A 24,736-nucleotide genomic window follows, 5' to 3' on the forward strand; every position below is an offset into this window, starting at 1 on the left:
CATATTTAATAACAATCATCAAAGATTTTATGATAAGTATTAAATATTTAATAATTATTACTTGTTTAATTGATTCAACTGCAAACAAAATTTGTTTACAACTAGATCAATTGAAGATTTAGTAATTATTATAAAATATGATAATATTTATCAAATATTCAATTAAAATTCACAAGTAAATATATTTGATGATTATTACCAATCAGTTTTTTCAGTGTGCAAATAAATGTTTCTTTTTTTTATCGCGTTCTGGTAACCTCGTCAACGTTCCCATTCGCCGGGATTGTCGCTCGCCGACACCTGACAAATACAATTTCTCGGAACATGTCGATGCATTCGTGCATCCCGAGATTATACGACGCATCAGATTATTCGTCTCGTAATCGTAACAATATTTAAATCTCGACCGGTACTACCGTGCCGGATGGTATTAGAAATGCAGATACGCGGCGACGAAATCCGAAATATCGCCGGCTCGCCGGCAGTAATCTCGCGGACAAGGGAGCAATCAGAGAAGACATCCTGTTATCCCCCGGGGAACACCCATACTTAACTCCGGGACCTTTCTCGAACCGGATCCGTCGTCGATTCTACGATCCCCGAAACGCTCGTCTTATTTGACTACCGTGCCACACCCTTTTCTCTTGCGTCGAGGAAATTCTCGGAGGGATTGCGCCGGTAATTTATAATATTTCTCAAATCCATATACTCGAAATACTAGATCCCCTTTGTAAAGAAACTAACACGACGAATAATCTAATATTTAGACTTGCTTGTTGCTTCCCAAAAGTATCTAGCTGCATCCGATATTCTTAGGCCCGACTTTCGTAAAAATCGCATGCCTCTTACATTTATAAAATTGAGAAGAGACGTACTGTTAGGACTAAAAGTGTCGTAGAGCTGATAGTAATTTACGATACAAGTGTGTCGCTGGTCTCGATAGCATCAACGATCTTCGATTCTAATTATCTCGGATGCCGATACGATTTTCGTCGTGTCTCCTCGTGTCTTTATGAATGGGCCTCGTCGGGGCCGTGTGATTGCGATCCCTATTAAAAAATTCCGTTCCCAAAAATCGGACATCATGCGTGTTCGCATCCACCGAGGCTCGGGCCTCGTGTGACGAGGGTACGATCGCGACGGTGCCGCTCGTTTGTCACTGACACCGACGTTCCACGGCGACATCGCCGAACATCCCTATGATTCTAACGAATGACTTAACTAACTCAACGCGACTCGGCGATAGGTCGATCCTCTCGAACATCCATAATTGGATTTGTAGCAAAAAAAAAACAGGAAAATATGCGTTGTTTAAAAAGTGTATCGAAATATCGGATGCATCGATTATATTTGACATGTTTTTACATCATATATTGTAAGATGAATTTACAGAATAGAATTGGGATCGCTTCCAGTGTTAAAATCAACAAATGTCATTTGTAGAGAATTTTCTGAAATTATAATGTATTCTTTTTGCTGGAAAACTGATGTTCCTTTCCACCTCTACAAACAGATATAGATGTTAGAATAAAGTGTAGGAGTGACTTGTGCGAGAGTTCAAACAAAAGTCTGCCTCAGCCAGGTGGTGAGATTGATATCCCGTTGCTCGTTGATCCTGGAACCCCCAGGACGTCGTAGGACCTCCTACAGTCATCTATCGCGCTACCAACGCAAGTCCCCTAGGATATGGGTCTGTATCTCGGAATAATGTATTAGTTATAGTGAGGCAGAGCATCACGAAGATTATTCGTTTATAAAAGCATTCGAGTCGTTTCCTTTTCGATTTAATCATATCTCTCAATTCGCTGGAATTTGTTAGAATTTTGTTAGAATCTTGAATCGTTTGCATAATCGAACATTGAAACTTCATAATCGAGTAATCTGAAATGGGCAAAATATACGTTGAGTCTTTCATGATTATTCTTGTTTCTAGATTGATTTGAAATATAGATTTTTAATAAATATTTTTTAATACGAAAATATGATAAATGATTCGGTTTGATTATCGATTAAATTACATATGTATAGTAAACATTGTTTATAATGTTAAATGGAAAATTAATAAAAGTAAAGATATTTTCAATTTGGACAAAATTAATAGTAAGTATTTCAAGTAGATTTGCAGTGCCAGTAAAAGATATTTCTTTAAGATAGGAAATATAATTGGATAAAAATATATTGACCTTTATTTTTTTCCTAAATTTAATATAGCTAAACGTTTTAAAAATCACTAACATAACTTTGTTCGTTTCTTTAGATACAGGGATACACAAATTTCTAATCACCTTTAGAAATAAAAAAACATGATAAAACGTATTTTTTAGGAAGAGATATTTAGTACCTTTGAATGAGAGAAAAGTCTTTCTCATAATCAAATATCTTTCTGAAAATCACTTGCTCAAGTAACTGTGTTGCTGTTGGCAGTTTTCTAATTTTCTCGCAAATATCCCAGATTGTTTCATCAGTCTCATCTTCTCTAGATGTAGATTGAACAACATTTTCTTGATTGTCTCTTTTTGATGCAAGAAAACGTTCCTGGAGTTTTCTAGGTTGATTTATCGAGCCTCTTGACAATTTTCCATAATCAAGTGGTCTGAAATGGGCAAAACACACGCTGAGTCTTTCATTATTCATCTTATTTTTAGACTGATTTGAGATATAGATTTTTTTAATAAATACTTTTAATAGGAAAGTGATAAATGATTCGATTTGAATTATCGTTTTGTAAATTCATATATATTACAGATATTTGTATGTATATGTATAAATAGTAATAAAAATTCTTTATAATTTTGGAAAATAAAAACAAAAATATTCTCAACTTTGACAAAATTAACAATTAATTAATTAAGTAAATATTTCCAGTAGACTCTCTCTTTCTCTTATGCAATGTCAGTAAGAAAAATATTTTTCTAAAATAGGAATTTAATTATAAAATAAAAATACTAGTCTCCATTTTTTCTCTAAATCTAATATAACTGAACATTGCAAATCAGTAACATAAGGGACACTAACATAACTTTATTTTCTTTAAAGATTAAAACATGATAAAATGTATTTTTTTAGAAAGAGATAGTTACTTTGTTGTGGAATCTTTCTCATAATCAAGAAAAATGGATTTCTCAATTAAGCTATCTATTGTTGGCATTTTTCTACTTTTCTCGCAAGTAGAGAGAGTTTCATCAGTTTTATTTTTCATAGATGTAGATTGGACAACATTGTGGCTTGTTGATGCAAGAAAACTTTCCTGGGGTTTTCTAGGTTGGTTCATCGAGTCTTGACAATTTTCCATACTCATGTGGCCTGAAATGAGCAAAACACACGCTGAGCCTTTCATTATTCATCTTATTTTTAGACTGATTTGAGATATAGATTTTTGTAATAAATACTTTTAATAGGAAAGTGATAAATGATTCGGTTTGAATTATCGTTTTATAAATTTATATATATTACAGATATTTGTATCTATAAGTAGTAATAAAAATTCTTTATAATGTTGAGAAATTAAAAGCAAAACTTCTCCACTTTGACAAATTTAACAATTAATTAATTAAGAAAATATTTCCTATAGATTCTCTCTTGCAATGCCAGTAGAAAAATATTTTTCTAAAATAGGAAACTAATTGATAAAAAATACCAATCTCTTTTTTTTCTCTAAATCTAATAAATAACTGAATAATACGAATCTCCATTTTTTCTTTAAATCTAATAAAATAACTGAACATTACAAATCAGTAACATAAGATTAAAAAAACATGATAAAATATATTTTTAAAAAAAGATAGTTACTTTGTTTACTTCGTGAGAATTTTTTTCACAAATAAAAAGATGAGTTTCTCCTGTCAAGTCAATTCCTGAGTGGTGTCCAATTTTCTCTATAATATCAAAAGTCGTTTCAACATTAATCTTAGATGTAGATGTAGATATAGGTACACCTTAAATGTAGATTAAATATCGTGTCTTATTGATGCAAAAGGGCTTTCTTGTGTCGATCGATATCCTTAATTATATTTTATTCTTCTGTATATTCCAATGCCTTACGGATGCTATAACTGAAACAAGCCAGAGACATATCTATTCGAGAATTCGGTCATCGGGATCTCGCTCGGCAGGACGCAAGCTGCGTTCGCATGATTTATCACGCGCGAACGTCTCGAGTGTGACTGCGATCGAGCGACCACAATAAGAGACCTGACGGGGCCTCCCTTCGGAGACACACAAACGATTGTGACATTTCAAAGGTACCAACAAGCGCAAACAAATTTCTCGAGGGCCGGAGAGAAGGCCGGTCCCGCGTTTTATGCCTCCGCACAGCATTAACCGAGGATGTACGGTAGGTCCTCGTGAAAATCTCACGTCGTCGCGAGTCCATCTCGACGAGATACTCGAAGCACAATGCTCGCCAAATTACGGCCGTTCCAATCAAAATACGAGTTTTCTACGAGCTCTTCTTCGTTTCTTCCCCTCTCCCTTTCTCTCGCATGCACACACGTACACTTTGTCACCCTCTGCTTTTTGCTCGGGGCCCGTTCTACGTTTCGCTAATCGCGATCGGCCATCTACGGCCACCGTGTGCATCGGGTGACCGCAAACTGCAGCTGTATTTTCGGTTATCGCCGATCGCCGATCTGCGGATTTTCGGTTTTTACGGGAGGCACACGAGATGAAGCGGGAAAGAGAGAAAGAGAGAGAGAGAGAGAGAGAGAGAGAGAGAGAGAGAGAGAGAGAGAGAGAGAGCACCGGACGTCTCGCTTTTCTCGTACCCGCTATCACTTCGATTTTTACCACTAACTACAACGTTATTCAGTCCCCTTTTGTACCTCTCTATAGGGTTCGCGTTTTCGTCTGACAAACGCGTGTCACGTTTCCGGAACGCGTGCTTTACGCCCGCATCCGGAGACAGAGCTCGCCTCCTTCGTCGGTAAACAAACTGCTTGCAATCTCGTTTTTGACGTGATAACTCTATCCAATAGTACCGTAATATCATTTATGTTATCATAATTATGTTAGTGATTCTTATATATTAATCATCTTCGCAAAGCCAGTTATATTAGATTTAGGGGAAAATGGAGGCCGACATTTTTATCAATTATATTTTTTGCTTTAGAGAAATATCTCTCACTGACATTGCGCGTCTACTTGAAAGACTTACGGTTAATTTTGTAAATGTTGAGAATATTTTTACTTTTATTAATTTTTTATTTTTATTAATTTATTAATTTACTTTTACTCTCATTAATTCTCCAACATTGTAAAAAGATTTTATTATTATTTATACACAATTTGTAATATATATAAATTTACAAAACGGAATCATTTATCTCTCTCACTCTCTTTCGTATTAAAAATATTTATAAAAATCTATACTTCATCATTTGTTCGAGTTTACAACTGCATCTTTTTTTTTTTATTTTCCTCCTTCCTCCAAAACTCTGCGCATCTCATTCTTAATACAGAGAATAAAAATTTGAGCGCAATTAAAACGGACAGGTAGAGCCCCTCTCAGTTTGTTCTCGAGAAAAAAAGGACCGGCTCGAGACACTTCTTCCTCGTGCAAAACGGATGCGTGAGCTTTCGTCCTTCGGATCCCGCGTCCTTTTTTTCCTCCGAGGCCGCGGGAAAAATCTGCCGTTAAAAATTCCCCGCGAACGACGAGATAGAGCGAGAGAGCGAGGAGAATCGTATGAGGGCGCGAGGGCGAGCGTTAAGCAGCTGTCGCCCATTCGGCGCCATTGTCACGCGATGTTTGAGTGTTCCCGAACAGTGGAGAACGTCCCCTGGTATTGTCCGGACTTCTGAGATCCTCGCGATTACCGGGCTAGCGCGCGATACCATCTCATCTGCATTAGGGGCGGCCGCCTCTCTCTTCTTTCTGCGCCCGTGCAACACAAATACGCGCGTCTACGAAAGCGTACCCCTGCGTGTGCGTCCGCGGAGAGATGTATTCCTCTCCCCAGAAATGTATTCCCCTCGCCCCTCGCTTACTACCACCCTTAGCGAGAGGGGGAGGGCGCGCGACCAGAGAGGTCTTCCGGTCAGAAACATCGTTCGGGGCGAATTTACATGTCGAGATTGCGCGAACGGCCCACGCGAACCGCCCGATGTGAACCGTCTCGAGATGTCCTTATTAAGCCGCGTTGTACCACGTGAAAAATTTGCCGACGAGACTCGTCGTAGGCGCAAAATGGGGTGGATGTCGACGCCGCGGTCCGATGTCGGTTGATGGCATCTCGCTGCTTGTCGGCGAGATTGCGTTCTGTTTCTCTATCTCTCTCTCTCTTTCTCTCTCGCATCGTGTTTGCGATCTTTGTCAAACGTGTCGCGAGATCGATCTTAGAGAAGGAGAGATGGATTTGAGAAAAAAAATCTCAATCTCTTCACGCATCACTCTGAGGAGTAGATTATGACGTTATCAAAGTAACACGAAAGGTCCCCCAGAAAGTCATGTTTGTAAAGTATACCTTTAAAAATGAAAATGTATGTGTAGTTTTGAATATATATACACGATGTTTTTTAAGAATCTTCATTATATTCTTGAATACTTCCGAGTTGAAATTTTTCTCGTATTTTTAATCTCAATCTTTGATAAAATCTACTCTTGATATTTTAATCATATTCAAATCGCTCTCTTTCGAAATTATTTATTTTATAGTTTTGCTTTATAGTTTTGCCAAAAGCTCCTCTTTTGAACTTTTAAATGTGAAGTTATTTATTTGAAAGTATAAAGAGAATAGGAGCTTTCAAATTTTTATCAAAATCTTTTAAAATGCACGAGATTTAAAATAGAAGCAAAGCTTTTCGATTCGAATCTTCATTAAACTTAGATAATTATATATTGTGGCTTGATTTCGATTTCCAAATAAATATATTCAAGGAGAGTGGACTTTAAGTTTTTATGTTTTCAAGTTTTAAAAGTTAAAATAAAAACTTAAGTTTCAAGATTTTAAAGATTTTAAAGATTTTAAAAATTCAAAGGAATAAAGATTGTGAGTTTATAGTTTAATTATTGAACAGAAAGTCTATCCCAAGCCGAAAGACAAGGATTGGTTGTCAATAAATGATGATAAATAATATTCAAAGAGTGAGAGAGAGAAATCGACACAATGAGAACGCGATGCATTTTGTGAAAATAATGTCTCCTTTCTACTGGACAGCAGTTTATAAATGTACGCGTAGGCAGAGGCACCGTTCCGAGAGATTCGAGTTTGATAAGCTATCGGCATTATGCAGCCGCTTATAAAAACTCGATTGTCGTCGAGCGAGCGAACACTGGATTAATCTCGCGATCGACTCCCTTTTTTTCCCCGGCCAGGGGATATCGAAATGTTTTCTCTGCGAGAAATAATGCTGATTTATACGGCCCGTGTTAATTCGAGATCGCGCGGCGATTGCGAGATTGTGATATTTAAAAAAAAATATATATATATATATTTGGAAAATGTTCGATAGTTCGGCGGAGAGCTTATCTGATTCGCGCCAGTTACACAACGAGAGAGATACATCCAGTTCCGGCGAGTGTTTCTCCAGATTTTTAAGTTTTTAATAAAACCCTCTTTCGTAATCTTCTCTTTTTAATACGCGGTGAAATGAGACGAGGCTATAAAATACAGGTATTCGAGATAATCGACGCTTTCGTTCGTTTAATTTGTCATTTGGTCCAGACGAAATTTTCCTCAATTTTATCCTTGTTTGAATTTAAAGAATTTCGATTAATTTAATTTATTTATGTAGATTAAATAGTTTTTTTTTATATTTATATTTAAATACAAATTTATTATAAATAATATAAATTTATTATAATATTTATTATAAATAATATTTATTTATTATAAATAATATAAATTTATTATAATATTAACGAAAGATTATATTATTTATTAAATATAAATTTTTATAAATGTATAATGTTAGCAAAGTATTATATTATTTATTTAAATATAAATTTATAAATTTATTATAGATTCAATTTATATAAAAATTGACGAAATAAAATAGTAAACGAATCTATAGTTTCATTGCGAGAAATATAAAAAGGAGCTTTCGACAAATATAAACTATTAAATATTAAAGAAAAATGATATAACAGGTTGAACCATCAAATTAGATATTAGATTAAAAATTGCAATCGAAAAAAGGATGTTAATTTAGTGGATTAAAATCGTAATTTAATTGATAATCTCGATAATTTATTCGCAAATTTGGAAACCTGACGACCGTTCGACTTCGTCACGATAACTCATGGACCCACAACGACGACGTTCGCGAAAGGGGTGAGTTATAAGCGCGCCGATTAATTACGACGCGCCAAGACGCGATAATTCATCGACGTCCTGTCAGCGATCCTTTCCGCCTCGGTCGACGTCAATTGCGCGTCAAGGAGCCGGCGCATCTGCTTTTCCCCCTCGCGGGTGAGGAGCACTTTTTCGGATTTCTTCTTAGGACACGGTCTCGTTATACACGCATCGGCGAGCACGCGCGCCCAGAAGCATCGCTCTCTACTTCAAGCCGCAAGAAACTAACATTCTCGGAACGCACGATGCAACGCTTTTATTATCGTCGAGGCGTTTGCCACGTATGAGGATGCCACCGTGAAGCCAGTAAAAAGAAACTTTGAACAAAGCTCCCCTTTACAAGCATATATAGCGATAATTAAATACTTTTGCCCTTCTCTTATGATACATATTTTAATTAAAAGGTTATGAATATCTTGATGTCGCTAGTCCAATAAATAAAGGGATCAAAGAAATATAATCGACCAAACTAGCCAGAAATTGATTTATTAGTACGACGTTTCGATATGGTTGTGGTCCTTATCAAGTATACACGATGTAATAAAAATCAGGAGGCATGGATGATAATCTTGTAAATTGCACAAGTCACATTAAAAAAAAAAACACGTTATTTTAACTAAATTTGAATTCGAGAGAAATTAATGCGTCTGTGAGAGACTTCGTCAAGAGACTTTTTAATGTGACTTGTGCAATTTACAAGATTATCATCCATGCCGGTTTCCTAATTTTTATTACATCGTGTATACTTGATAAGGACCACAATCATATGGTCGAAACGTCGTACTAATAAATCAATTTCTGGCTAGTTTGGTCGATTATATTTCTTTGATCCTTTTATATTTTAATTAATTAATTTAATTTATTTTTATTAATTTATTTTTATTCATTTTTTTATTTTTATTAATTTTTAATTAATTTTAATTTATTGATGTAACAATTGAAACGGAGAGATTATTAGGAACATATTAAAAATATATTTAGAAATATAATACAAAAATATAATATTATTAATAATAAATAAAAATATAATACAAAGGTATAACATTATTAATAATAAATAAAATTATAATATAAAAATATATAAATAAAAATAATAATACTTCTTTTTCGTAAATCGATCTCATCTCTAGAGAATCTCGCGATGAATAAGATGAAGTATTTTAAAAGAAGCGAAATTTTCCTCTTCAAAAATTAATTGCACACGTAAATTTCAATAAATCATCAAATACCATTAAGAATTATTTTATTCAATTATCTATTAACACAATAAATTCAAAGTGATGGAAAGAATGGAAAATTGACGCGATTTTCCACAGTTTTCACGTGCGAGAAAGATCAACGCGACGAATGAAATTAAGCTCGCGTCAGCTCTTTCGATACGTCTCGCCGCATTATTATCGTTCCTCGTCTCTGCATAGGTGTATGCAGGTGTACTATAATTCACTCTCTCGACGATTCGCTCGCGCGTGTCGAATGAACGGAGGAGGAGAGGAGGCTCGCGTCGAAATCGATTAGCGATTCGCCATCGCGACCGCCGATTTAATTGATCACAATATCGATCCGCTCGATTGACGGTCGAGACGCGACAGTCCGATCGTCGAGGACGTCTTGGACGAGCCTCCATCCTCGCCAGTCGCCAAATACATAAGCGAAATACATACACTCCAGACAAATCTCTTTATTAAGGGTATGTGTCCCTTGTATCTGTCACACGGTAAGTCTCTTTAATGTATGACTCGATGACTGGAAATGATCCTAGCTAGTGAATTAGATCGATGACTATAAATTAGATACTAGTATTTGAAGCTTTTAGGACACGTTTGAATTCTAAGTGAATTATAAATCGATTATCGTAACGAATTTTTCATTGTGTTAAGAATTTTTAATCGTGTCATTCTCTGTATCGCAGTGATTGTGATTCGAACTTTATCCTAATTCTTTTTATGAGGTGAGATATAAAAAAACTTGTGTGTAATCACTTATAAAGCGTATAAATTGGATTAATTAATTTGGCGAAAATAATAAAAAATATTAAGATTCTATTAAAATTAAAATTTAAGATTTGATTAAAAATATTAAGAATATTGATGTATATGATACTTACATAGATTTTATTTTGATTATCGCTTCTTTGCCTTATGTGTTTATACAATTTAATACAATTATTACTTTTGCACTTTTAAGCAGCGAATAATTTTGGATAATGAGATTACTTTTATATGAAATTATTATATTCAAATATGTTTTCGCTCGTTTTGCGAAGATTGCGGCTCGTAACTGCTGGCTCGTAGACTGACCGATAAATCGTGCAAATAATACGTCTTGAACTCGGTGCTAATATTAATTTCTTATCGCGTTTTTATTTCCTTCCAACACGACAAACACCATTGTTCGTGCCATGATAAATGCAGGTATAAAGATTAAGATAATTACATCATAATTGAAAACGTGTATCAATCAATGATAAGATTACAAAATTTACACAATGATAAGATTACAAAATTTGTTTCTTGAGGATAGAAAAAAATGCCTTATCTTTTGATTGAAGAAATAAAATTTCAAACGAGCTTTAGAAAGAGACAAAGAGAAAGAGAAGAAGAGATTGCAATTATAACTTGATTATTTTTCTATAGATGGCAATTATAAGGAATGCATTTTTGGATTATGTGGACTGCATTTTGAAAAGGGAAAAAATCAAACATCGATTTAATACTCCAAATCTCCGAAACCCATTTCGAATAAACTGGATCGCGATACTGATCGCAACAGTGTTGATATTATTCTGTCAATTCGCTCAATCTGTCGCTGAACGACAAACATCGGTGAGCGTAAAAATAAGATATTTGCATTACATTTCATTTTTTTTTTTACATAATTAATACAAATAGTGATAAGAAATCTTTAATCTATTAATTAATTATCTATTAATTAATTAATTAATTTTATAACGTGTCAACATATTAATTCAGTTGAAATATCCTTCTCTGTATTTCTTTCAAGTTAGATTATTAATAATAATCCATAATTAATCAAATATCTGATTTATTCCTTTTATAAAATTACTTTACATATTTTATATAATTTTTTAATACACAAGATTGATGATAGATCGTTTAAATTTGCTCCTCTTTTCACTTGTTCTATCGCTAAAATATTATATAGAGTTCACATGAAGGAAGGGATTACGATCGACATTGCTCGATCGAATACCTGCGAAGATCGATGATACCAGCCAGCCATGCCTCTCAAAGCATTGCCGAGGATCCTGTGACTTCGCAGGACATTCTATCGCGTCTGGAGGCTGCCGCAGTTTTGCGAGGCAACCTGGTAACTGCGTTAGGCCACGTGCTTCTGCTCTGTCTCGACGATGACGCGAGGGTACCCCTCGAGATCGTCCATAACGCTGTACGAAACCGCCGGGTCGCCGCCTACGAACTGCTACCCGTCCTCCCGGCGTTGAAGAACAAGCTGCCGAAGCAGCAGCTGTACAAGCTCCTGCAAATGCTGGAGAGAGCCGACAATCGCTTCGTCTCCGAATATGCCTCGCTCTCTATAAACATCTTCCCTGACATCAGCGTCTTGGAACGAGCGCCGCTCGTCGACCTGTTGTCGAACGTGGACTCCGAGACGATAGAGTCCATCTCTCGCGATGAACCCAAACGTCTGTCCTTGGCGGAGGACGTTGACTTTCTGTTGCGAGCGACTCGTGATCTAAGAACGCTGAACCTGCACCTGGTGTCCGCGATCCTGGTGAATTATCCGGAGTTCGATCTAACGGATCCGGAGATTCACGAAGCCATCAGCTTCGTCGCGCAGCAAATGGGGGAGCGTTCGCGCGCGGAGGATCCTCTGTTGCAAAATATAGCAGTGAATCTGAACGTGACGGATTTTCTGAGGACCGTCCTCGAACGCCTGGAGGTGGACGAGTTGTCGTCCAGGGCGACCCGAGAAGCGGTCTCGTTGCTGCTTCAGAATCTCGCGAAGCCTCATTCGCTCGCTCCCAAGTGGAAGGACAATCCAAGGAGGCTCTTGACGATTACGAACAATTTTTACCCCGTCAACGTTACTGCCGTGGCGAAGTATCTCGCGAATCATCTCGAGGACTCGCACTTTCGAGATCTCGACATTGGCTTCTACGAAACGGGAGATGAGGCTCTTCTGCAAGCGCTGTCTCGTCTTCGCAGAAAGTCGAATCTGCAACATTTGAGCAAACCCCTGTCTTTGTTGACGTCCTTCGTTTCCCAAAAACTGGCATATGACGGTAATGACGTCCACTCGGCGCCGATTAGTCAATACGAGGTGAACGGCTACCTGGACGCCTTCGACACACCATGTTTGCAGGAGAAATTAAACGACGCGATGAGGACGTTACGTTCTCGCCTATCCGAGGATCTACCGTGGACCTATGCCTTCGGGGATAAACGGACCAGCGACGATCCTAGAGAATTAACGTTACTATCGCTGACTCGTTTGAGGAGCATTCCGATCAGCAAACCGCAAGCGATCGTCATCGACGACTTCGTCTACAAAAACCGCGCTCTCGATCTGACTGGTAAACGAAACCCACTCTACGACTCTGGAATTATCTTTCAAAGGGATGACTCGACGGACGTGGAGGTCGACTTGTTTTCTCTGCTCAAGCGAATACCAAACGTCTTCAAGAGCGAGAAGTTCTCTCCCATGCTGAACTTTCTGTCCAAGCCGAACATTCTCGACATCCTCGGCTACGAGTTCAACAAGTTTGAGCATGAAACTCCTAGAAGTCTGTTGTTAGCCATGCTAAAGAGAGCGTTGACCCTCGATTCTGTGAAATCCGACGATTCTCTATCCAGAGCTCTCCAAAATGCTCGCAGCTACCTCGAGGAACCGCTACTGATCAACCTGTACACTTCGGAAGATCTACAATTCCTTCTGCAGCAGCTGCCTGGTATTGACAGCGACTCGCGATATCTGCCGCTTAAAATACTATTCAAGAAGAACAAGCTGTTCAAGTACCTATCATCAAGCTTCAATCTAGCCGGCGTACACGAGCCGATGGAGAGACTCTTGTTAATATTACAGACGGTGAGCTTGAAGATTGCGCAACCAACTCTCTCCGAGGCGCTGAGCTTTGCCCTCGACAACATCGATGGATCGCCGCTGAAGATCAGAACTTTCGTTCGGGTCGACTTTGTCTATTTGATTCAGCAATTGCTGTCCCGCAATAGCACATTGCAGAATGAAATATTGAACTCGTCTGTGTACATGAACGTGGGTGATTGGAACATCTCCATCAGTGGCACGCCGGAGAACGTCCTTGCCAGGGTTCTGAGCTATCCTGTTAAACATATCGCGTCGGATGGGCATCTGGCCGAACTTGTGAAGCGAGCAGTGAGCATCTTGGAAGAGGAAGATCTAGTTGACATCGAGATCCTGAAGAGGCGGACATTAGAGGCGATGTTGGAATACCTGCCAAACAACACGTACGCGAAGCCCGTGATTCTGTTGCTGAAGAAGGCGAATCTACTGACGCTCGTGCCAAAATTAAATCTCACGACGCTGGAAAACGCCAGCCCACGCCAAGCACTGATCACGCTGCTGAGAAGCTTGATCGAATCTCGCGTGATACGCGCGGAGAAACTGTTGGTGAGACGTGTCCGGGTGGCATTGGACTCCTTGGACAGCAACGAGCATCCTCGGCAGGCGCCGATTTATGCTTACCTGATTCAATCGTTGCAGGATCCGAGCAACGTTGCCTACAAACCGCTCTTGCGAGAAGCGAGCGAGTTGCAGAATGTGACGGTTTCGTCCGACGAACGACAAGCTTGGCTGCAGAGTTACCTCGAGGAGATTGTCGCGAAAAACGAAACGGAAAAGCTGACAGAAGCCGCGTTGATGGCGTTGAAAGAAATTGGGTACGAAAACCCGGATGAAGAGACGCGCGCCAGCGAGACACGGATCAGTGAAGCTCTGTCGTTCCTGCCTATCGATTCCTTCGCTAAACCCCTACGGAAATTATTAACGCCAGAGTGGACTTATAATATTCTGCCAGAGGAGCTTAAAAAGGAGGGTTCTCTGGAGAAGGAGGAACTGTTACTGGCGATTCTGAACCATGCGAAACATCGGACTAACATTGCCGATAATCCCGCTCTGATGAAAGTCATCTCCAACGTCGAGACAAAGTTGAATGGATGGAAAATAAAAGTCGAGCTGTTGAAGAGCGCCGTCGTCGCCGCGAAAACAACCATTTACGATCCCGTGAAGAGCCTTCTAACTGTTACGGGACTCAACAAGCTCAGGGTCACCGTGCCTCCCGCTAAATCGGTCAAAATCTCGCTGCTGGGGCTGTTGCGTCTTCTGTTGAAACATCCCGCGATCAAACGAACCGACAAGATCTCGGAATTGTTAAGCGTCGTTAGACAAGACGTGCTCGCTTTCGGGATGGACGCAGACTTGTTGACTGTTCTTGATGAAGCGGGAATTGCTTACACTGCCGAGCTCGCTCCCATCAGACTGTTCTTGCACAAGAGGGGCTTCAGCGATAAATTTGCGCGCACTGTCTTAACGACTGCCAATCCCGCGAAACGGTATCGCACCTTGGTGAATATCCTTTGGCAGCAACGTCAGATAAGCAACGATACGCGATTCCACGACGCGCTCTCGATACTGAGGAATACCGATCCTGTCAGCGAAGAATCCACGGGTACGTTGATCTCGGATCTAAGAGACGTATTAAACTCCATCCCGCATCAAGTCAAAGAAGAATTCAAATCGATCGAGCACCTGTTCAACGTCGATCTTCTGGCCCGTCTCGCCCGTGACAATGAAATCGTCGAGTCAAAAGTGCCGCTGATCACTTTGTTGTCCAAGACGGCGAGTTTACCGGAGGTCCGCAGTAATCGTTCTGTAGCGCGTGAATTGCAGAAACTACAGTCTTCAAGAAGGATCAAGCAGTTGGCCGGTCCAGTCGTCACCGGTTATCAACTCAGACCGTTGCTACTGGAATTCGGACACGTTCAACAAATCAATATAGACTATCTCAATTCCATCTTAGATCCTGAGATATTGAGTTACTTGAACCCAGAAGAATTTTCCGACATATCCGACGATAATATCGAAGTACTCAGCACTATCGTTGATTATCTATTGTACCAGGAACCGACGTATGTTAATTATGACATGCAAGAGCATCTGCAATCCTTGAAGCGTGCCTTGATGCTAGTTGTGAATCCCAACAAGACATCCTCGAAGAGACATCTGAGTAAGGAAGACTGGGAGAAGATGCTGATTCTGATACCACGCAAGAGAGACTTTGCGCCTGTCAAGATTTTCCTGCAGTCTGATAAAATCTACAAGCACATTTTCAAGGATGCGGATTGGAAATTATTTTCCACTCCGGTCAAGAAGCTGCTTCATCTGTTGTCCCTGATCGAAAGCAGCGAGAACAAGAATGTCTACGAGTCAGCGGATAAGTTACGCATCTATCTCGAGAAACGTTTCAACTTTGTCACCGAGCAAGATGTTAAGAGCATGCATCGTGCCTTGGCGAGTCTCAAGCTTAAATACGATTTGGTCCCGCTCAAAATATTCCTAAATCATGATAATCTGATAAAGTATCTCCCGCCAGACTTGGAATACACTAGACACCGCACATCAATCGATGGCCTCGCTGCCGTGCTGGATAACTTTTTGCAGTCGCCCAGTTTGAGACAAAAGAAGGCTCTCCACAAGACCATAACTTTGGTGAGAAAATCCATACGCGAGAAGACCGGCTTAATGAGACGACTATTTCGCCAAGCTTTTCACAAGCGACCGTCCAGCGAGGATCTCGAATTCATCAGTTATATTTCCTCCCCGAAGATACGGGAGTTTCTCAGTCCTGAAAATCTGCTGAATTTGTTGCCGCAATCGTTTACCTTTGAAGATCGGCCGACATTCAAGACGAAAGCGTTACATTTATTGCGACAACTTTTACAACTGAATATTACGGACGTTCATTCTGACCTGGAGAGACTTGACCGCGAGGTGGAGACATATCCCGATGTTCCAGACATCACATGGGATGATTTAACGCCACTCTTGAACATACTTCCTGTCGAAGGAATACCTCACGTTGAGCTCATCAAGAAATATATAAGACCTTTAACATTGATCAAGTTATTTCCTGGTAACTTCAACGTAAAGCAAGCACTTGATGCTAAAATGGCGTTGTACGATGTTCTGTCGTTGCTGAGCGCGACTCTTGGATCCGCGAAGAATGAGAAGCTGCAAACAGTCTTCGACGCACTCACGAGCGAATTGGCAAAGATTAACTCCAACGTAATACTGCAAGAGGCGTTAGTCAATAGCGATGACATAAAATCTATCATAAAGGAGATTCCGTTTAAGCAATATAAGCAGCTCGAACCGCTTAAGGCTAAGATGACGGTCATGAACGTCGTCTCATCCTTGCCCATGAATTTCCAATTAACCAATTATAAGACGAAGAAACTACGGGTGTTGGCGGTTCTGAATGAGTTATCTAAAAGCAACGCATTCGGACCCTGGTTACATTCCGTTAATTTCGCCAAAAGGATCGTCAGCAAGATGCCAAACGTACCCGTAATGAATGACACGGAAATCGAGAGACTGGTATTGCTATTGCCGTTGAGTACCTTCTACATGGAACAGCTCCTAACGAATTGCAAACTGGCTAGCCTGATGCCGTATTTGCCTATTCACTTCAACCTCGCCAGCCTAGAATCGCGAAAGATGAAAATTGCCAAGATTCTGCACTACTGCAAAGTGGCCAACCCTATGAATATGAGCACGAAGCAAGCGTTGACCAACGCTGAAGCGACGTTGAAGTCGTCCCCCGATTTCGACATCACGTCAGAGCACGTGGAGGTTTTAATACGAGCGATCCCGTGCACTCATTTCACTCTGATAAAAGCTTTGCTGCGATTCCTATCGGCGACCAACATCGAGTCGCTTCTTCCCTGGGATCTCGACGTCTACCGCGCGTCGCGTACCTTCAAGCAGCGCGTCCTCGATCTTTTGGCTGCTCTGCGAAACGTAAAGAAGCTGCAGACCAGGGAAATGTTCTCCGCCCTCGATTACTTGGAGACGAATATGGAATCCTTGCCGGAAAAGGTACACGTTCCTCAGGATCGTATAACAGTTCTCATGAACGCGAAGATTATGAGCGGTGCACCGTCGGTCTATCGGGACTTTGTATCGAAGACCGAGAATCTGGTCCAAATATTGCCGCCGAATTATCGCTTTCAGATCGACCCGTTAACTGTTCACAACGAATGGGAGTTAATTATTTACATGTCATCGTTATTTCTGCGCGACGTGAAGATGAACGACACTATCAAGAACTCCTTCAAGGCCTGCGTAGATGATATGCGTAGACACGACATGGAGCAGCTTTTCTATAACATAACTACCGGATTAGATAGTACGCCGTTCGAGCAGTTTGTACCGCTAAGATTGTACACGCAAAGTCACCAACACACTCTAGTCGCGCCTATCGAGGACGTTTTTCGACGCGCTGACCTTCAGGGAAGAATATATACCACAATCCGCGTGATGATGAGGGAGTTTATCCGAAGACCGGAGTTGATCGGGAGCAAATCGGTGATCGACGACATGGAAGTGTTTCTGCACGATTACGTGATGTTGAAGCTCACTAGAGAAAATATGTATGAGAAGCCCACATCGTACGACATCGAGCTGGCTATTGAAGAGATTCCGAACGATCACAAGTACGATGATCTCAAAGTGCTCTTCCGATGTCAGGAGATACAGATGCCAATCCTAGAGAAGACCTTGTTGGCGGACGACACGCCGAAGCAGTTGCTCATGGATTTGCTAAAAGTGGCCGAGACGGGCGACGTAGACGAAAAGATACGAAAGAGCGTCGAGATCCTCAAGCCGGACGTCGCGCGTGGCATTCGCGAGGAGGAAGTGGAACACGTGTTGAAACAGCTGCGCGATTACAAGCACCACGTGAGCAAGTTGCAAGCTGTCAGAGGGTATCTCGCGCGAGTTGGATTGCAGTCTGTTTTAATGAACGACACGAAAAACGACTTTCGCTTGGCGTACCCCACTTATAAGCAGAGGCTGCGCGCGTTGAACGAGCGTTTGCTGGAGGGTGTACCCGATCAACCGAACGACGGCGAGTTTCAGGCCGAGTTGAGATACCTGAACCGAACTCTGCACAACGAGAATAAGCCCGAGCGCGTGATGCCGCGAACGATGAACGACATCAACATCAACTCGCTGTTCCTCGCGTTGCCCAAGACGAGGAACGAGAGAATTATTCGCGGCGTCATCAAGTTCTTTTCCATTCCTGATCTGCTGCGACAGCTGAACCTGCCCAAGAATCCCTTCGATTACGCGACCAAGGGTCGGCTCTTGCAGGCCATCCTAGACCTGGGCCAGGAGCTGGAGAGCGTGCAACAGGATCCCGCGCAGCAGGAGGCTCTCGAGTACTTTAGGGACAAGGTAATCACCGCGGGACCTGGCGCGCAGCCGATCGAGCTGAAGAAAGACGCGCGCGACTTCAACATAGACATGTATGGAGCGATGCGCGCTATTAATTACACGAAAGTGACCGAGAAGGACATGGTGAACCTGACGACGTTCCTCGATCGCAACAGGCTCGTGTACACCGTGGGCTTCAATCACATGGCGTACGCGACGAGGGGCGCGTACCTGAAGGCGCTGTTCGAGCATCTCGCTGGCATTTCCCAAGTGCCCGACGACGCGAAGCAGCTGATGAAGACGTTCTTGCCGGCGATAAGACTGGACGGGCCAGGAGATGAAGGCGTCGATCTCGACGTCGATATTTGCGAGAAAGCGACGCCGCAGACGAGGATGTTTGGGGACGCGACGTCTTCTAACTCCAACTTTTCAAGACCCCTGGTCGCTCTTTTTACACGGACACCGAAAGCACCTCGCACACTTTCGAAGAGAACAAAGAGTCGCTAAAAACCGCCGTCGATCTCATGCTCGCGACGATATCATCGTCCGAGGAGGAGAATCTCGAGCAGATTGACAGTCAGGATAGCTACAAAGACAAAACTCGCATCAAAGTTCCACAATATTCGCAAGATTCTCGACGAAGATTGAAGTCGACGCAGGATACGAAGGATTTCGACTCGTCTCTATTCGAAGAAGCAACGATGAGAGGATCATCAAGCGAGCTCAGCTCGAAGAAGGAGAGGAACGATTGGTCGACGGAGCCATTGTTCGACGATACTGTTTTCGAGATCCCCCTTAAACATAATAAGATGATAAAAAAAGTTGAAATTAAATCGAGGAGTGATTCGAGTCAAGAATCAAGTAATCTCAGCAGTGACAGCTCGATTAAATCGCAGAAAAAGATAGCTAAATCTCTTCCAGCGCGGAACTCGCCATCCGAGAAACTGTCAAAGAAGTCGCAAAATCGAAAACGTCACGAATTGGCGTCCCAAAGGATTCTTCTCCAACCGGACACCAGTATCGACATTGAGTACGATGATTTCGACGGAAGTGCGCCGGTTACCAGGATGTCTCTGATGGACGAAGAAAATCTGTCTCTCATGAAGGAGCTGATGACGGAGCAGACGAACATTGGAGAGAAGACGAGAATCGTGAAAAAAGATCTCAGTAGATATACGAGGAGAGAAAAGAAAAGGGAAGGAGAGAGAAAAGTATGAGAGACATAAGGTAAACTAAATTTCATAAGGTACATGATTATCGATTATCGAAAAACGATGGATGAAGGATGATAATTACTCGTTAAAAAACGTAGAAGATAAGCTTTATTAATAATATTTGGAAACTTGAGCAATAAGAGAGAAGAATATTTTTATTTTATTAATTTACAGGTTAAATAAATAGCCTAAAGATGATTTTAAGAAGCACTATAAAACTGTTTTGATTCTATAACTTTTTGTTCTACACTTTATGTCTCGATTTTATATATTATTTTATTTTTTATAAGAATGTATAATTATTCGCATAATTTATTGTGTAAAAATATTGTGATTTATATTGTCGATATAATATTAGAAAGATAAGCTTCAAGCGATCAATTTTTAATTTATTTTCTATATAAATCTTATATATATTCTATAAATACTTTAATAGAGTAATCAAGTGTCACTTTCGAGATACGACGAGATAAATTACTAAAGAGATTATTCTTGGAGAGAAGATTATTAATATCTATCAACAAAATTATTCCAATATTTCTAGCAAAATAACTAATCTTGGTCCTGATGTTTACATCCCGATAGCTCTTGATTTTAGAAATGCAATGTCGAAAGAGAGGGAGACAGGAACGTTGGCGACGCGTTTATATAAGGGCGCATATTTTCGAGCGATCAATTTTTAATTTATTTTTTATATAAATCTTATCAATTATCGATAACAGTTTTAGTTTATTTTAAAAATTGTCGATTGTTAGATATATATTAAATACTTTAATAGAGTAATCATGTGTCACTTTCGAGATACGACGAGATAAATTATTGAAGAGATACTCTTGGAGAGAAGATTATTAATATCTATCAACAAAATTATTCCAATATTTCTAGCAAAATAACTAATCCTGATCCTGATGTTTACATCCCGATAGCTCTTGATTTTAGAAATGCAATGTCGAAAGAGAGAGAGACAGGAACGTTGGCGATGCATTTATATAGGGGCGCGTATTTTTGAACGATCAAAAATTTTTAATTTATTTTCTATATAAATCTTATCAATTATCGATAACAGTTTTAGTTTATTTTAAAAATTGTCGATTGTTAGATATATATTAAATACTTTAATAGAATAATCAAGTGTCACTTTCGAGATACGACGAGATAAATTATTGAAGAGATACTCTTGGAGAGAAGATTATTAATATCTTTCAACAAAATTATTCCAATATTTCTAGCAAAATAACTAATCCTGGTCCTGATGTTTACATCTCGATAGCTCTTGATTTTAGAAATGCAGTGTCGAAAGAGAGAGAGACAGGAACGTTGGCGATGCGTTTATATAGGAGCGCGTATTTTCGAGCGATCAAAAATTTTTAATTAATTTTCTATATAAATCTTATCAATTATCGATAACAGTTTTAGTTTATTTTAAAAATTGTCGATTGTTAGATATATATTAAATACTTTAATAGAGTAATCATGTGTCACTTTCGAGATACGACGAGATAAATTATTGAAGAGATACTCTTGGAGAGAAGATTATTAATATCTATCAACAAAATTATTCCAATATTTTTAGCAAAATAACTAATCCTGAGCCTGATGTTTACATCCCAATAGTTCTTGATTTTAGAAATGCAATGTCAAAAGAGAGAGAGACAGGATCGTTGGCGATGCGTTTATATAGGGGCGCGTATTTTCGAGCGATCAAAAATTTTTAATTTATTTTCTATATAAATCTTATCAATTATCGATAACAGTTTTAGTTTATTTTAAAAATTGTCGATTGTTAGATATATATTAAATACTTTAATAGAATAATCAAGTGTCACTTTCGAGATACGACGAGATAAATTATTGAAGAGATACTCTTGGAGAGAAGATTATTAATATCTATTAACAAAATTATTCCAATATTTCTAGCAAAATAACTAATCCTGATCCTGATGTTTACATCTCGATAGCTCTTGATTTTAGAAATGCAATGTCGAAAGAGAGAGAGACAGGAACGTTGGCGATGCATTTATATAGGGGCGCGTATTTTCGAGCGATCAAAAATTTTTAATTTATTTTCTATATAAATCTTATCAATTATCGATAATAGTTTTAGTTTATTTTAAAAATTGTCGATTGTTAGATATATATTAAATACTTTAATAGAGTAATCAAGTGTCACTTTCGAGATACGACGAGATAAATTATTGAAGAGATACTCTTGGAGAGAAGATTATTAATATCTATCAACAAAATTATTCCAATATTTCTAGCAAAATAACTAATCCTGGTCCTGATGTTTACATCTCGATAGCTCTTGATTTTAGAAATGCAGTGTCGAAAGAGAGAGAGACAGGAACGTTGGCGATGCGTTTATATAGGAGCGCGTATTTTCGAGCGATCAAAAATTTTTAATTAATTTTCTATATAAATCTTATCAATTATCGATAACAGTTTTAGTTTATTTAAAAATTGTCGATTGTTAGATATATATTAAATACTTTAATAGAGTAATCATGTGTCACTTTCGAGATACGACGAGATAAATTATTGAAGAGATACTCTTGGAGAGAAGATTATTAATATCTATCAACAAAATTATTCCAATATTTTAGCAAAATAACTAATCCTGAGCCTGATGTTTACATCCAATAGTCTTGATTTAGAAATGCAATGTCAAAGAGAGAGAGACAGGATCGTTGCGATGCATTTATATAGGGCGCGTATTTTCGAGCGATCAAAAATTTTTAATTTATTTTCTATATAAATCTTATCAATTATCGATAATAGTTTTAGTTTATTTTAAAAATTGTCGATTGTTAGATATATATTAAATACTTTAATAGAGTAATCAAGTGTCACTTTCGAGATACGACGAGATAAATTATTGAAGAGATACTCTTGGAGAGAAGATTATTAATATCTATCAACAAAATTATTCCAATATTTCTAGCAAAATAACTAATCCTAATCCTGATGTTTACATCCCGATAGCTCTTGATTTTAGAAATGCAATGTCGAAAGAGAGAGAGACAGGAACGTTAGCGATGCATTTATATAGGGGCGCGTATTTTCGAGCGATCAAAAATTTTTAATTTATTTTCTATATAAATCTTATCAATTATCGATAACAGTTTTAGTTTATTTTAAAAATTGTCGATTGTTAGATATATATTAAATACTTTAATAGAGTAATCATGTGTCACTTTCGAGATACGACGAGATAAATTATTGAAGAGATACTCTTGGAGAGAAGATTATTAATATCTATTAACAAAATTATTCCAATATTTCTAGCAAAATAACTAATCCTGATCCTGATGTTTACATCTCGATAGCTCTTGATTTTAGAAATGCAATATCGAAAGAGAGAGAGACAGGAACGTTGGCGATGCATTTATATAGGGGCGCGTATTTTCGAGCGATCAAAAATTTTTAATTTATTTTCTATATAAATCTTATCAATTATCGATAACAGTTTTAGTTTATTTTAAAAATTGTCGATTGTTAGATATATATTAAATACTTTAATAGAATAATCAAGTGTCACTTTCGAGATACGACGAGATAAATTATTGAAGAGATACTCTTGGAGAGAAGATTATTAATATCTTTCAACAAAATTATTCCAATATTTCTAGCAAAATAACTAATCCTGGTCCTGATGTTTACATCTCGATAGCTCTTGATTTTAGAAATGCAATATCGAAAGAGAGAGAGACAGGAACGTTGGCGATGCATTTATATAGGGGCGCGTATTTTCGAGCGATCAAAAATTTTTAATTTATTTTCTATATAAATCTTATCAATTATCGATAACAGTTTTAGTTTATTTTAAAAATTGTCGATTGTTAGATATATATTAAATACTTTAATAGAATAATCAAGTGTCACTTTCGAGATACGACGAGATAAATTATTGAAGAGATACTCTTGGAGAGAAGATTATTAATATCTTTCAACAAAATTATTCCAATATTTCTAGCAAAATAACTAATCCTGGTCCTGATGTTTACATCTCGATAGCTCTTGATTTTAGAAATGCAATGTCGAAAGAGAGAGAGACAGGAACGTTGGCGTATGCGTTATATAGGGGCGCGTATTTTCGAGAGTGGCGAGAGCAGGAGAGACAGAGAAAGGAAGAGAGAGAGAGAGAGAAAGACAGAGACCGTTTATGTCCGCGACGTGGAGTAGCGATGGAAGGAGGTACGTGACACAGACGTCACATTAAATTTGGAGACTAGACGTGTACACTGGCACAAACGTATCTCGCGACGATCTCACGCACCTCCTCCCCTTCCCTCTCCCTCGTCCCAACCCCTCCGTCCTTGTCCTTCTTCCTTTCGCCCCGAGCACTTCGCTTTTCGGCTGCGGCTTCAGATACCGCGGAAGATAATCTCTCCAGAGCTAAAGGGGAAGAGACAGACAGAGAGAGAGAGAGAGAGAGAGAGACAAAGAGAGAGAGAGAGAAAGAGAGATCTATGCCAAACAGCGTGAGCGGCTAAAACCCTTGCCCGGATAATATAGATAACATTCAGAGCTCTCCTCCCCCTTTCCCTGGCTCCCCCGATGTGACTCTGCCTCTCCTTCTCTCATGCGTGCTCTCTCCGTCTCTCTCTCTCTATCCATCTGAAGGCGACTGAATTCAATAATGCGCCCGTGTGTACGAGGCCTGAATGAGGGCATTGTTGGCCTCTTGAACCAGTATACTCTCTGCCGACCCCTCTTTCTCTCTCGCACGCTACGATTCCCCGGCCCGCGCGCCCGATCTATTTATCTCTTCATCTGGGTGTG

General features: G+C 39.2%; 2 protein-coding genes across 3 annotated transcripts; one reads left to right on the forward strand and one right to left on the reverse strand.

Moving 5' to 3' along the window:
- Positions 1–1,157: 1,157 nt before the first annotated feature.
- Positions 1,158–10,617, reverse strand: LOC105248528. The gene is made up of 5 exons (XM_011253368.2): positions 10,396–10,617; positions 3,790–3,875; positions 3,081–3,303; positions 2,342–2,593; positions 1,158–1,881 (listed from the first exon to the last, which is right to left on the reverse strand). The coding sequence occupies exons 3-5, from the start codon at positions 3,296–3,298 to the stop codon at positions 1,827–1,829; spliced, it is 525 nt and encodes a 174-aa protein (XP_011251670.1). The 5' UTR covers positions 3,299–3,303; positions 3,790–3,875; positions 10,396–10,617; the 3' UTR covers positions 1,158–1,826.
- LOC105248521 lies at positions 9,867–19,266 on the forward strand. Of its 2 annotated transcripts, none has more exons than XM_011253356.2 (3): positions 9,867–10,005; positions 10,925–11,113; positions 11,454–19,266. In XM_011253356.2, the coding sequence occupies exons 2-3, from the start codon at positions 10,925–10,927 to the stop codon at positions 19,245–19,247; spliced, it is 7,983 nt and encodes a 2,660-aa protein (XP_011251658.2). In that variant the 5' UTR covers positions 9,867–10,005; the 3' UTR covers positions 19,248–19,266. The 2 variants fall into 2 exon arrangements, with proteins under 2 accessions (XP_011251658.2, XP_025269246.1); XM_025413461.1 differs by having other exon boundaries at positions 9,881–9,978.
- Positions 19,267–24,736: the final 5,470 nt, after the last annotated feature.

Source organism: Camponotus floridanus, unplaced genomic scaffold (assembly GCF_003227725.1).
Source record: "Camponotus floridanus strain SB8 unplaced genomic scaffold, Cflo_v7.5 scaffold67, whole genome shotgun sequence".
Taxonomy (NCBI): domain Eukaryota; kingdom Metazoa; phylum Arthropoda; class Insecta; order Hymenoptera; family Formicidae; genus Camponotus; species Camponotus floridanus.

Bases quoted from the DNA above. Each gene is read 5' to 3' on its own strand.
- LOC105248528 (XM_011253368.2), bottom strand. From the start codon at position 3,298: ATGAGTATGGAAAATTGTCAAGACTCGATGAACCAACCTAGAAAACCC. The intron at 2,594-3,080 runs GTAACTATCTCT...TGCCCATTTCAG, and splicing joins GAGAAAGATTCCACAACAAA to ACCACTTGATTATGGAAAAT. The intron at 1,882-2,341 runs GTACTAAATATC...TGCCCATTTCAG, and splicing joins GACTTTTCTCTCATTCAAAG to ATTACTCGATTATGAAGTTT.
- LOC105248521 (XM_011253356.2), top strand. From the start codon at position 10,925: ATGGCAATTATAAGGAATGCATTTTTGGATTATGTGGACTGCATTTTG. The intron at 11,114-11,453 runs GTGAGCGTAAAA...AATATTATATAG, and splicing joins TCGCTGAACGACAAACATCG to AGTTCACATGAAGGAAGGGA.